This window comes from Eleginops maclovinus, chromosome 17 (genome assembly GCF_036324505.1).
Source record: "Eleginops maclovinus isolate JMC-PN-2008 ecotype Puerto Natales chromosome 17, JC_Emac_rtc_rv5, whole genome shotgun sequence".
Classification (NCBI taxonomy): Eukaryota; Metazoa; Chordata; class Actinopteri; order Perciformes; family Eleginopidae; genus Eleginops; species Eleginops maclovinus.
In genome coordinates, this window is record NC_086365.1 from 16,119,502 (window position 1) to 16,134,473 (window position 14,972).

Below are 14,972 nucleotides of genomic sequence, written 5' to 3' on the forward strand. Positions count from 1 at the left end.
TCTGCGGGAGTAAAGGACCAAGTGTGTTTGATTCCAGTGCTGCAGGGATGCATACTATTAAGACTTCATTCCTGCTTTAGTGGGATAAAAAACCGGACCTGTGATGGAGGAAAAGCAGAGCGAATCACAGAAACCCTCAGCAGAATCAGAAAGGAGGTTTGAGTTTGGGGGATCTGGCGCCATCTGTTGGCTACAGCTCCAAACTACAACTACCTCTCTGATACATCATCTGGGAAATGCTCCCAAAAACCCACCAGATAAACAAGCAGATATTAAGATATTTGGAGTGAGTGACGAGTGGTCTTTGAAGATGTTCTGATGCATACTTTAAACAAGTAGGGGTCATAGGATGTATAGTCTATGTTTTAAGGATGATGCATGAGGTTTAAAGACTCCTTAAGGTGCGTTTAAGGGTCTTTAAAGGAGGTAGGACACATCTTGGAGAGGTTGCATTGGTTATTTAAGGTGTTCTGGAGGACAATGCATGGCTCCTTTGAGTCTTTTTAGAGATTCAAATATCCTTGTGAAGATTGCATGGATTCATGAGGAGGTTGCAGGAGTAATCAGAGTCTTTAAAAAGGTTGTAAGGAGGCGTGAGGAGGTTTAAGTACCTTTGAAGGGGGCAGTAAAGGGGTTTTCCAAGGACTTTGGGCATTCATGAGGGAGAAGATGTCTTGGAGAGGTGGCCTGGCCTCGTTTTAAAGGTGATTTCAGATGTTGCAGGAGTCCTTGATGAGGTTGTTGGGGACCTTGAGGAAGGTTTGAAAGTCCTTAGAGTCAATGTAGAGGTTGTAATGGTGATTAAGAAGGTTTAAGGATCATTGGAAAGGTTTTAACAGTACTTTGAGAGGTTTTAGGGGCCTTTGTGGAGGTTGTAGGGTCGTCCTTGAGGAGGTTGTAGCCCTTTAAGAGGTTTTACAGATCAGTGGGGTCATTTAAGGGGTCTTAAGAGCCCCCGAGGAGGTCTTAGGGGTCATTGGGAAGCTGATAAGCAACCGTAAAGAGACTCAAAGGTTCCTTGAGGAGGTTGAAATGTTTTCCAGGAGTTTTCAGGAATCATCTGAGTCATTGATAAGGTTGTATCAGATCTAAAGAAGGGTGTAGGGTACCTAGAAGAAGTTGACTTGAAGAGTTCTTGAGTATTTTGACGGAGGTTGAAGGGACGCTGTAGTTTTCTGCTTCCTCAGCATACGCCTGCAGAGTTGAAACCTCTCTAATCCTCCGTGTTGTTCGCTGAGGTAATAATGTTGCAGTAATTGTGGCTCGGGGGGGGGGGGGGGGGGGGGGGGGGGGGGGGGGGTTGATTGACAGCTCATTTAAAAGACACGGCGAGGCAGATGAGCGGCGAGGCTCAGGAACAGGAAGCTAATGAAGCTGCAGGGCTGAGCGACAGGTACAACGGCACCGACACAATCCTCTAACGCTGCGTCATTTAAAGCTCCTTTAGAGAAACACAGACATGCTGACTCACAGGTTCCCTCTGAAATGAAAGGCTGCAGGAAGGGAGGTTTAATTCACAAAGAAGAGTCTCTCTTTTTCTGTTGCCTTCATTTCTGTTTTCTTGTTTCCTTAATAAATACTCTTGGATGTATTTAAATGTATTTCTTTACTCCTGATTCGTCTTGATTCTTTAAATGCTTAAATTGCCTTGTTACCGTTATCAGAGGAAACGAGCTGCAGCTTCGGAAGCGCTGACAGAAGCTCAAAACACATCGGAGACCAGGGGACAGTAAAAAGTGACGTACACAGCGGGAGACCAGGGGACAGTAAAAAGTGACGTACACAGCGGGAGACCAGGGGACAGTAAAAAGTGACGCACACAGCTGGAGACCAGGGGACAGTAAAAAGTGACCCACACAGCTGGAGACCAGGGGACAGTAAAAAGAGACGCACACAGCTGGAGACCAGGGCACAGTAAAAGTGACACACACAGCTGGAGACCAGGGGACAGTAAAAGGTGACACACACAGCTGGAGACCAGGGCACAGTAAAAAGTGACACACACAGCTGGAGACCAGGGGACAGTAAAAGGTGACACACACAGCTGGAGACCAGGGGACAGTAAAAAGTGACGCACACAACGGAGACCAGGGGACAGTAAAAAGTGACGCACACAACGGAGACCAGGGGACAGTAAAAAGTGACGCACACAACGGAGACCAGGGGACAGTAAAAAGTGACGCACACAACGGAGACCAGGGGACAGTAAAAAGTGACGCACACAGCTGGTGAGCGCTGGGTGACGCTCAGGATCATAAAGCCGGTCTATGTCTCTGTTGTTGGGAACTCTCCTGAAGTGTGATCACATGGCTCCTTCTGATGTCACAGCAGACCTTTGACCCCTGGCTGTTGGTGACGTTGATGACAGGCCCAAAAAACTGTTGCAGACAGAAAAAGACAAAACAGGAAATGTTGACCAACATCTTTTTTTTTTGTAATGCAGCATTTGGTTTCTACAGCTTTTCGTAAACGCTGCTCATGTTTCCTCAAGCTGCTGAATGTTCTCTAAACGCTGCAGGTGCTGAAGAGCTGCTGGAGACGTTCCTGCATGAGTTTTGGAACATTAGGATTTCTATATCTGCATCCTTTCTGAAGCTGCAGCACGTTCTCCGGTTTTAGGCTTTAAAATGACAGAAATAAAAGACTAAAACTGACTTGAGACACTAAACAATAAGACACAACATATAAAGACACAGTAAGGACTCTAAATCGGACAGAGATATCAGCTCAAAGATGATAAATCGAACTACAGACACTAAATCAGAAAGACGCTTCAAAATGTCTTTTACATCCTGGTCTTTTTGTTTGGTGTTTCTCTCCGTTTTTTAGAGCCTCTAAGCTGATCGTTCTGTCGGTAAGATACTGGAACAGACAGAAATATCAGCTTCAAGACTCTAAAACAGACCTTGGCCTGAAAGTAGACTCTAAAATTGACAGAATCATCAAACTGAAGACAGAAAGACGCTTGATAATAATGAGAGAACGATCAGCTCAGAGTCTCTGAAGACAGACGGAAACACCAAACAAAAACACCCGGATATAAAACTGAAAGCAGGACCGTTGCAGTTCGTTTGCACCCTGTCTGCTTCCGCACCTAGTTGTTAAAATGAGCCATAAATAAACCTGTTTTGCACTTGTTTGACAAAAGATGGATAGCATCTGGTACGTTGTGTAGGCGTGATGGATGTGCTTTACATGTTTGGAGTTTGTGAGTGAACTGTAGTCTTCATTTTCTGCAGGAGTCCTTATTTTTACACCAACACGTGAGCCGTGTGAGATCCTCACCTGCAGGATCCTGTCAGCGTTTCTCCGCTGCCAAGAGTCTGCACAGGCCTGATGGATTATGGTAATGTGTCAGAGGCCAGGTGCATGATGGGAATGGAGATGATGAGTGTGTCGGGAACGTGTTGGGGACAAGACGCTGCAGATTATGGAAATATGAGAGTCTGGATTTCAGGTTTTTCTTCCAGAGCTCAAAGACTCAGAGGGAGTCTTATCTCACACAAAGATTAACTTCCTGTCTGCCTGCAGAGGTGTGTGTGTGTCTGCAGAGGTGTGTGTGTCTGCCTCTCAGGTCTACAATATATTAGCCTTCATCCTGTGTTAGGACTGCTTCTGATACTACTAGTCTGCAGGAGTATCATCCCTTTTCGGTTAATTTTGTAGCTGCAGCTCAAGAGAGAAATTAGCTCAATTGAAATGTCGAGAAAACTATGTTAGCTAACAGTCTGTGTGTGTGTGTGTGTGTGTGTGTGTGTGTGTGTGTGTGTGTGTGTGTGTGTGTGTGTGTGTGTGTGTGTGTGTGTTTGTAATAATTATATCAGATCAGGTGTCGGAGCTGATGGATGGTTAAGTTGTTTCTGCTGCAGCCGGAGGCGACGATTAAGCTGACGTCACCGCACACAATTACTGTAGAGTCACAACCGTGTGTGTGTGTGTGTGTGTGTGTGTGTGTGTGTGTGTGTGTGTGTGTGTGTGAAACTGTACAGTGTAAAAAGTGGTTTAACTGAGCAGCTATAATATATAGTGATCATAGAGCGTTTGGCCTTCTTCCAAGAGATGTCATTATGTCATTTCCAACTCTTTGACGTCAGGTGGTTTCGGTTTGTCTGGACTTTGAGTCGTTATAAAAAGTTATTCCAGACTAACAGAGAGTCCAGTAAAGTCACTCTCACAGTAATACGCTGTCAGAGGACGTAGAGGGAGGGAAATGATCATGTCTCTCACCAGATTGAACTTTTGAAGCAGGTCAGTTCAGAACGCCATAACTTAAAGTAAGTGAATTATTTCTTCGATATTGTTAAGCAAAACAAATGTTGAATGCACTTTTTATGCATTGCTCGCAGCACTTTCCTGCAGTAGTTGCTATTGTTCTTATTATTCATGTTAAACCACTTCATTGGCTGGTCCAAATGCACTGGGACCACTGAAAACAACACATCAACCTTTGTTTACCATCAGCGTCCAAAGTGTACTAAAGACGAGACAAATCGGGGAATTTAACTGATTTAAATAGTTTTTTCATAAATGGCCTCATTAAACTACGGAAGAGGATTAGGGCCACATGGAAGACAAAATGTGGGGATGTGAAATGTCTTTATTTCCTAATCTTCTTCCATCTTTAACCAACGCCCTAAAACAACTACAGTAAAACGATGACGGAGAAAACGTAACTACATCTCAATAGTAAGCCACAGTTACAGGAGTCCCTCAAATAAGAGATGACTCACTGCGGACTTTGGACCATCTCAACAAGTGAACCGAAATGAGATAACTCTTCCTCCTCGGTTACGGTAAAAAATAACACTCATAAACGTGTGTCAGCAACACGGACGCGTTTCTTCCAGGAAGAACCGACCTCTGGAAACTCCCAGACCATCCAACAGTCACGCACTTTGAATCGGGTTTTCCAAACGTTTGCATTGACAGTAAAAATGAGTCTCCGGCGTAAAGTAAAGGGCAGACCTACCTTGTGTCGTGGACGTTCAAAGTGTGTAGAGCCAAAAGCACGGACGCGGTGATTCAGCACAGTCTTTACGTCGGCCTGTGGCACAAAAACACAATACAGCTGTGTTTGCAAATCACAGGATCAACAGATGCAAAACATACATACAATAATAATCTACACTTACCTAACAATAACTAGAAAAATACTTACTAACTTAACCTGATCGACACTGAACGTGGACTATGAATATAACTATAACTGAGGATTGACGATAACACACGAGACTGTCTGGCTGCTAGGAAATGAATGGCCCGGCCTATAGACATCAAACAGGTCACCAATCACAGGGGCGGGAGGCGTTTCCTGCTTTGTGTTGCGTAAGAAGGTCTCGTAGAGTGTTTGCTTGTTCTTAGATCCAGTTTCTTGTGTCTCAAATAGTTTTAAAAAACCAAAACATGGAAAGTTTGATCCACTGAGAACTACCTCTCTGTAACAGGAGTCAGGCATGGCGACAGTCAGGGTGCTGCTTCTGGAAACGCTGGAAAACCTGCTTCAGCAGGAGCTAAAGTCTTTCCAGTTCCGTCTTCTGAACGACGTCCCCGACGGCTTCCTCCCAATCCCTAAATTCTGCCTGGAAGATGCAGACCGACACGACACAGTGAATGTGATGGTGCAGAAATACAACCAACAGGCCGTGGAACTGGCCAGGAAGATCTTAGGGAACATCGGCAGAAACGATTTGGCGCAGAAGCTGGCTCAGAAAAGCTCAGAACTAAAAGGTGAGGGAGATGGGAAAGCATTCACACCAACGATCGATATTCAATGAATACAATTTCCCATTGATTCCTTTTCTATTCCTTTCCTGTGCCTTTCCTTTCTTGCCCGATTAACCCTGGTAAAAAAAACATGTGCCTACTAGTGCTCTCTTCCCCCCACCACCTGTCTCCAACATATACAATTACACCAGGTGCCCAAACGTGCCTTCAAAATAAAAGCCTGGAAACTACTCAAATAAATGTTGGTACCACTTTACAATAAGACTACCCTTATAAAGGATTCATAAAGGTTTATAATTAGGTTGTAAACACTTTATTGACCTTTAAGAACCAGTTATAAACCAGTTCCCAGTTTCTTGGCATCTCTTCAGCTCAGCAGTAACGATAAATGTGGGCTCACTATTTGGCAAGCAACCGGTCACAGTGGCCCTGTTTATCTCTCGTCTTATAAAAGCTGATTAATGATCTATAAAGTGTTCACAACCTGGTTTATGAATGCTTCTTTATGATTAATAAAGTGTCTACAACCTAATTATAAACCCTTTATGAATCCTTTATAAGGGAAGTCTTATTGTAAAGTGGCATACCCCTATCCTCACGGGACTGCGTACCGACTTTCCTTAAATTGACCATGGATTTCATTTTTGTTTCTCACAGAGGAGACGATTGAAGCGCCAGAGCCTCCAACAAAGATCATACATTTCCAACAAAAACTCCAATCTAACCTCGAGAGCAACTTCACGTGTGCCCCCGGGGGTTTAACGGAGACGATGGATCAGTATCGGTGTCTGGATGACATCTTCACAGAGCTGTTCATCACCCCCGGAGGCGAGGTGCCCATCAACGATCAGCACGAGGTCATGCAGATTGAAGTAAAAGGGAGATTAACAGGCACAGAAACATCAATCGAACCATGTAACATTTTCAAAAGCCCGACTGGAAACAGCGTACCCATAAGAACAGTTCTAACGACTGGAGTTGCAGGAATTGGCAAAACATTCCTCGTGCAAAAGTTTGTGTTGGACTGGGCCAAGGGAAGAACCAATCAAGACGTGCACCTCATATTCCACTTCACTTTCCGCTCACTGAATCTACTGAAGGGAGAAAGGGTTCGCTTGGCTGAGCTAATCCACAAATGCATCTGGGAAACCAAAGACATCACCAAGACGGACCTCACTGAGATCTTCACAAAACTCCAGGGGTCGGGAAACCGTGATTTCAACAAGAGTGAATTCAAGCTTCTCTTTGTGTTCGACGGACTGGATGAAAGCCGCCTGCAGCTGGATTTCACACGCAGTGGACAGATGCCGGCTGAATTCAATGTGGCACAGTCAACCTCCGTGGATGTTCTGCTGTCAGCCCTTATCGAGGGGAGACTGCTTCCCTCGGCTCGAGTCTGGGTAACCACACGGCCTGCAGCAGCCAATCAAATCCCTCGACACTTTGTCCAATGCATGACAATGGTGAGTGGATTCACTGATCAACAGAAGGAGGAGTATTTCAAGAAGAGATTCCCAGACGAAAAGCAATCCAGCAAAATCATCTCCCACATCAAGGCATCACGAAGCCTCTTCATCATGTGCCACATCCCAGTCTTCTGCTGGATCACTGCCACAGTTCTGAAGGATGTTTTGGAGAAGAGAGCGCAGGCTGATCTGCCCAAAACCCTGACTGAGATGTACACAGAATTTGTGGTGTTTCAGATTACCCTGACAGCCGATAGATGTGACAGAAAAAAGAGCATTCAGTACATCAAGTCATTGGCAAAGCTAGCTTTTCAGCAGCTGGAGAAAGACCACCTGATCTTCTATGAGAAAGACCTGAAAGAGAGTGGCATCGATATCCACAGAGCGGCAGAGTACTCTGGAGTGTTCACCCAGGTCTTTAAAGAGGACCATAGGATGAAGAAAGACGACAAGGGCAAGATGTTCAGCTTCGTCCACCTCAGCCTGCAGGAGTATCTGGCTGCTCTGTATGTGGTCATGTCTCTCATTAACAAAAACAAGAATGTGCTGTCTAAGCTGACGCTGGAGAAACTGTGCATGCCTTGCAAGAAACAATGCATAACAGAAGTCCACAAGATCGCCATTGACAAAGCCTTGAAGAGTTCTAACGGGCACCTGGACTTGTTCCTGCGCTTCCTGCTGGGCCTCTCCCTGCAGACCAATCAGGATCTCCTGAAGCACCTGTTGACTATAACACAAGAGTTTTCTCAGGCCAACCGGCAAACCATACAGTCCATCAAGGAGAGGATCCGGGAGAACGACTCGTCAGAGAGGAGCATCAATCTGTTTTACTGTCTGAACGAGCTGAGAGACGATTCTCTAGAAGAAGAGATCCAACAGTACCTGAGTTCAGGAAAGCTTTCCACTCGGAATCTCTCCCCTGCTCTCTGGGCAGCTCTCGTCTTCATCCTGCTGTCATCAGAAGAAGCCCTGATTTTTGACCTGAGGAAATACTCTGCTTCCGAGGAGGGTCTACTGAGGCTGCTGCCAGTGGTCAAGGCCTCCAACGCATCACTGTATGTGCAAAGGAGCCTACATGACTTCAATGTAACCCGTACGAGTTATCCGTTAACTATTTTTTGTTGTCTGACATATATGTTTTCCAGGATGAACGACTGTAAACTGTCAGAGAAAAGCTGTGAAGCTCTGGCCTCTATCCTCAGCTCTCAGTCGTCTAAACTGAGAGAGCTGGACCTGAGTAACAACGACCTGCAGGATTCAGGGGTGAAGCTTCTCTGTGCCGGACTGAAAAGTTCACATTGTCTCCTGCAAACTCTCAGGTCAGAATGCCATCCTCTGTTCAAGGAAGCAATAATGAATATTACAAACCTAGAATAGAAAGTAAAGACAGATGGAAATAAATCTGAAACTATTAGATGTGTCTGTCTGGTACCCTAAAGAGCAACTTGGACAGGAAGTAAGATGAGTTGGGTCCTTGCTCCCTGGATCAATGTTTCTGCTCAACTGTATGCATGTGTTTTTCCAGACTGTCCGGCTGTATGATCACAAAGGAAGGCTGTGCTCTTCTGGCCTCAACTCTGAAGTCCAACCCCTCCCGCCTGAAAGAGCTGGACCTGAGCTACAATCATCCAGGAGAATCCGGAGCGATGCTGCTGTCTGCAGGACTGGAAACACTCAAGTATGAACAAACTATTCGTCACTGATCAAGAGTGTTGGATGTTAAAAAGGGATATGAGTAAATTGGAATAGAGCTGAAAGGTAATGAGGTTTATTTCTGCCTTTGTTCCTTCCTCTAGCCTCGATCATGGTGGAGAGCAAAGATTGAGACCTGGGCTTCATAAATGTAAGTTGACAGACTGATGTTAGTATTAAAACAGCGTGGGGGCGGGGCTACATAAGGCGAATATCATTACCTACCCGAGATAAACAGGGCCACTGTGACTGGCTGCTTGCCAAATAGTGAGCCGACATTTATCTGTACTGCTAAGCCTTATATTGGCTACTTAGCTTAAGAGATGCCAAGAAACATCAGGATGGATGGGGAATAAACTGAGTGAACAACAGATACCAAGGATGCTGGCTGAGGAAGAAGTGGGAGTAAGCTAGGTAGCCAATAAAATGCTTGTTCATCTTGCCAAATAGTGAGCCTGTGTTGACGTATGAAAGCTATGTTAGAACTGGTTGATAACTGGTTCTTAATGGTTAATGAAGTGTTTTAGACCAGTTATGAATCCTTTATAAGGGTAGTCTTATTGTAAAGTAGTACCGCTTGCACTTTAAAACTTGAACTAATCTCCAGGTGTGTCAAAAGATAAACTGCTGCTGTTTTGTTTTGTCCGTCAGACGCTTGTGAACTCACACTGGATCCGAACACAGCACACAAATACATTAAACTATCCGCCAAATCCACGAAGGCGACAACCGTGAAAGAGGAGCAGCCGCATCGTCACCACCATCTCAGATTCGAATGCTGGCTTCAGGTGCTTTGTGGCACTGGTTTGACTGGTCGCTGTTACTGGGAGGTGGAGTGGAAAGGCAGGGTTTATATAGCAGTGACCTACGCAGAGATCAGACGGAAAGGAGAGGGAGCTGACGGCTGTCTCGGAGCCAACGATCACTCCTGGATGCTGCTCTGCGACGATGACGGCAGTTACTCCGTCCGGCACGAAGACAGAACGACGCACATTCGTCTCGACTCGTCTGCGAAGCCAAGCGAAAAAAAAAGAGTCGCAGTGTTTCTGGACTATCGTGCCGGGACTCTGACCTTCTACAAAGTGGCCTCTGACGAACTGATAACCCTCCACAAGTTCAAGTCCACGTTCACGGAGCCGCTTTACCCTGCGTTCGGGTTCGGGTTCGGGAATGGATTTGATGGCTTTGGTTCATCAGTGTCGCTGAGGGAGGTGGAAGGTGACACCTTTGAATCCCGCTGTTGAGGGAAGACACTGGACGGATAACTTTGGACAGAAACAATGGGCCTCCTGAAATGACGTTCTCTTCCATTTCTGTAAAGAGATGCATCAAATAGCTTCAGCCACAGTGAAATGTGGAACTTTGGACGTCGACCCGGAAGTGAGCTGCACGGGTTCCCTCGATAAAAAAGCGAGGTGATTTCTCCAGAGGATTTTGGAATATTGTGAAAAATAAGATCTGTAGAAAACAAAACTGTTTGATGAATACACATTCTGTTCAGCCGGATAATCCCCACATGTGTACCCTACTTTTATAATTTAGAATCATAAATCTGATCACCAGAAGCAAAATGCTAACGTGATGCTATAAACGAACTACAGAGGAGTACAGCGGGGTCGCACAACTTCAACGTCACGCCAACTTAAGATCCTTTCAACCGACTTTGGCCCTCTTTCATATTTTAACAAAGCTTTTGCTTTCAGCCACACTGAGTTTAAATGGGATGAAGCCTGAGAGCTAGTTCAGGCAGTCAACTCGAGCACCAATGATACATTCGCACATAACGCCCCTCGTCACTCTTGCAACCAACCAAACACAGTCTCCTAATCTGGCGCTCTATTTAAGCTGTTGGATCTACCTCGCTAATGCTGCTGCTGCTACTGCTGCTGGGCGACGACGTGATCCGTCTCGTTAAATGTGTGTCAACCAAAGACCTTTATTTGAGAAATGTTCCTAAATCCTGCCGAGAAATCCCACGGACTCTGAGACGGGGGAACCGGAAGTGGTAAAATGCTGACTCACTCCCGGGCTCCCGGGTGTTCCTGCACCGCTCTGTGAAGACTGTTGTTTAAGATACTGTGTGAAAATGTGAAATGAAATCACCTCAATAAGGTACATCCTGCACTGGTTTGTTTATCTGGATGCTTAATGTTTTCATTAAAATGGAAGTACTGCGACATGAAAAAGTGATGGGGTCACAAAGTAGCACAGGATTAATTTTATTGGAAACACAAAGTCATCTTTTCCACAATCTGCACAATTTCAAAATGTTGTTAAAGTTGAAAGAATGAATGCAGAACCAACCAGCTGCACTTCTGTGTCGTTATCCATTCATTTCAAAGCACAAACATGAATCTGAGCCCTTGTTTTTGGGAGGTTGTGTTTTGAAAAGAAAGAAAAGCAGCCTCCATAAAACCTGATCTGAAGATCTGGTTATCACACACAGATTTCCGCTGAGAATCCTGATTATTTTTGCGTGTAAACCTTTAACCGAGTTTAGGAAGGCTTTGTTAAGTGTGTGTGAACCCTCTTTCACATTTACTTCCCTGCTGAATCCCCAGCTTCTCCACACACACTTGTTAATCCAAACTACAGAGAGCTACGGTGTGTGTGTGTGTGTGTGTGTGTGTGTGTGTGTGTGTGTGTGTGTGTGTGTGTGTGTGTGTGTGTGTGTGTGTGTGGTAAAGTGTGAGTTAGAGTGTGTGTTTGGTTCGACTGCGTGTGCTCCAGGGTAAATAGTGTCTGATTTGTACTGTGACTCTGTAGCCTTCAATTCTATTTTCTATCAACGTCAAGTGTGTGGCAGGGTGTGTGTGTGTGTGTGTGTGTGTGTGTGTGTGTGTGTGTGTGTGTGTGTGTGTGACAGGGTTTCATGTCAGGTTATAATCCTGTCAGGCGCAGGAACCTGAAGCCGAACAAGAGAGACGAATGAATGACAGACTCTTTCTCTCTCTTTCTGTGGGGTAACCATGGTAACAGGCGTGTTTCATGTCACCTGGGCTGCAAGTTTGAGACACATTGACGTTGTGCCTTTGAGCAACACAAAGCTACAGTATACAAGTGTCAGAAGGTGCATAAATGCTGTAAAACTTAGAAATGACATCAAAATGATCTCTTCAAACTGACGGTAAAATTAAATTAAAAGCCAAAACAAGCGCATCAATCTCAACCAATCAAAATCAGGATGGATTTTACACAGAAAAACTTCAAACAGAAACAAATAACTTGCGTATTACTCTAAAACAGAACAAAGCACCAACCATAGGCTTTAAAATGATAGACATAAAGGACTGAAGACCCTAAAACTGACAGAAGCATCCATTAAAACACTATAACAGTAACACACCACATACAAAGACAAACGCAGGACTCTCAAAGGGACAGAAATATCAGCTCAATTTCCCTCGGGATAAATAAAGCTTCTTGAATCTTGAGTCTAAATCAGAAAGACGCCTCAAAGTTTGATTTACATCCTGGTCTTTTTGTTTGGTTCCTCTCCGTTTTTTGAGTCTCTGAGCTGATCATTCTGTCGTTAAGATACTGAAACAGACAGGAATATCAGCTTCAAGACTCTAAAACAGACCTTGGCCTTGAACTAGACTCTGAAATTGACAGAATCATCAAACCAGAGGCCATAAAACCCGTAGAAATATCAGATGAAATGGAGAAAGAAGACGAACAACAACAGAAAATGTAATCAGGAGTATTCAGAGTGATGGACGCTCCCCCGCCCGTCTCTAACGAGTAGTTTCAGTCCTGTGTTGTAATAAAAGGTTTGTGAGACAGAATATGCAGCCTCCTATTCTCCTGTTGTCACGCTGCAAACCTGTGTGTGTGTGTGTGTGTGTGTGTGTGTGTGTGTGTGTGTGTGTGTGAGACCGATATTTCCATATCAATGGTTTCCTTCTGATAGCTTCCTCCCACTTCTTCTCTCCCTTTCCGTTGGGATGTAATTGTGGCTGATTATCAGAGGAGCACTGTTATCAAAACACACACACACACACACACACACACACACACACACTCTTGGGGAGGATGTGAATCAGAGCAAGGAAGTGTTGAAGCAGCGGAGAAACTTGTCTGTCGAGCAGAGAACAAAATAAATCGCTTCAGTGAACAGAGGAAGAAGGAGCAGAAGGTTTGACTGACGGACAGCAGGAGAGGAACTCTTTAAAGTAGAGACACTACATACTGATATACACCTGAACATCAGCAGGAGAGGAACTCTTTAAAGTAGAGACGCTACATACTGATATACACCTGAACATCAGCAGGAGAGGAACTCTTTAAAGTAGAGACACTACATACTGATATACACCTGAACATCAGCAGGAGAGGAACTCTTTAAAGTAGAGACTCTACATACTGATATACACCTGAACATCAGCAGGAGAGGAACTCTTTAAAGTAGAGACACTACATACTGATATACACCTGAACATCAGCAGGAGAGGACTCTTTAAAGTAGAGACTCTACATACTGATATACACCTGAACATCAGCAGGAGAGGACTCTTTAAAGTAGAGACTCTACATACTGATATACACCTGAACATCAGCAGGAGAGGACTCTTTAAAGTAGAGACGCTACATACTGATATACACCTGAACATCAGCAGGAGAGGACTCTTTAAAGTAGAGACTCTACATACTGATATACACCTGAACATCAGCAGGAGAGGACTCTTTAAAGTAGAGACTCTACATACTGATATACACCTGAACATCAGCAGGAGAGGACTCTTTAAAGTAGAGACTCTACATACTGATATACACCTGAACATCAGCAGGAGAGGACTCTTTAAAGTAGAGACACTACATACTGATATACACCTGAACATCAGCAGGAGAGGACTCTTTAAAGTAGAGACTCTACATACTGATATACACCTGAAGATCAGCAGGAGAGGACTCTTTAAAGTAGAGACTCTACATACTGATATACACCTGAACATCAGCAGGAGAGGACTCTTTAAAGTAGAGACACTACATACTGATATACACCTGAACATCAGCAGGAGAGGACTCTTTAAAGTAGAGACTCTACATACTGATATACACCTGAACATCAGCAGGAGAGGACTGTTGTCGCTACATGAACACAATGTCACTGATTGTTGTCAGATGAATCTGAGTGCGTTAATCAGTCGTTATTAGTCAGATTAGCTGATGTGGAAAACAACATCTGAGTTGTGATTTAATGTGTTTAGACAACAACATGAAGAAGGCGGAAATGAACGCTGCTAATGAGTCTGTTGATGGTCTTTGCACTGTTTCACTAGGTGTGAGATGCAGATGTCTTTATTGTTTTAATAAAAGTGTGAATGTGTTGTCCTGAATAATTACACTGCTTAACTGTGTGCTGCTTGTGTTTAAAGCCCTAAATGTTGCAGACCTCCTAACCCCGTACTCCAGGCCCCTCAGGTGGGCTAACCCGGGGGCTCCTGGTCGTCTCACGCTCAAAACCTAAACTCAGGGGTGAACGTGCCTTTTCTGATGCACCCCCGCCATTGACTGCTTTAAATCCAAGCTGAAAACATCCTTTCATTCTGTAGCGTTTGACTCCTCATCTGTCTATGCTGTGCTTTATAAATAAATGTGATTGATGGTCAAAAATAGACAGATAATGTAGATTCAGATGGGGGATTGTTATTGTATGAGGTTTGTTAATTTAGCAAGTTTCAGAGGTGCTAAAAAACAAACAAAACTGGGAATGAAATTAAGAAAATCGCATTTTTACCCCAAAATACCAAAGGTCATTTTACCCATCAACCCAAAGGCAATGTCAGGTGTTTGTAGTCTCTTGATCAAACCTCCTCTAAATGGAAATTCATGTAAAAAATAAGTTGTAAATATAATAAGGTTAGCTGGTTGGGTAAAATATCTATGAAATAAATCTTGTCTGCAAAAAAATACTCAAAAAAAAAAGTCCAAAAATCCACAAAAAAAAGTGTGCTATGGTTTAGTTTAATCTCCTACAGCAAAAAGGCAGAGGTACCAGCTGATCAGAGCCCCCTGTCGTCGGGGAAACATCCTCCTTAGGTTTTAACAATGAGCAGTTGTCCACGTTTCTTTAGAACGTTTGGTACT

The 14,972-nt window shown here is 44.2% G+C and overlaps 1 protein-coding gene across 1 annotated transcript; it reads left to right on the forward strand.

Annotated features, from left to right (window-relative positions):
* The first annotated feature begins 4,195 nt into the window (after positions 1-4,195).
* On the forward strand, positions 4,196-11,085 carry LOC134879016 (NACHT, LRR and PYD domains-containing protein 3-like). The gene is made up of 7 exons (XM_063905233.1): positions 4,196-4,274; positions 5,445-5,727; positions 6,382-8,245; positions 8,336-8,509; positions 8,716-8,868; positions 8,987-9,033; positions 9,534-11,085. The coding sequence occupies exons 2-7, from the start codon at positions 5,454-5,456 to the stop codon at positions 10,124-10,126; spliced, it is 3,105 nt and encodes a 1,034-aa protein (XP_063761303.1). The 5' UTR covers positions 4,196-4,274; positions 5,445-5,453; the 3' UTR covers positions 10,127-11,085.
* Positions 11,086-14,972: the final 3,887 nt, after the last annotated feature.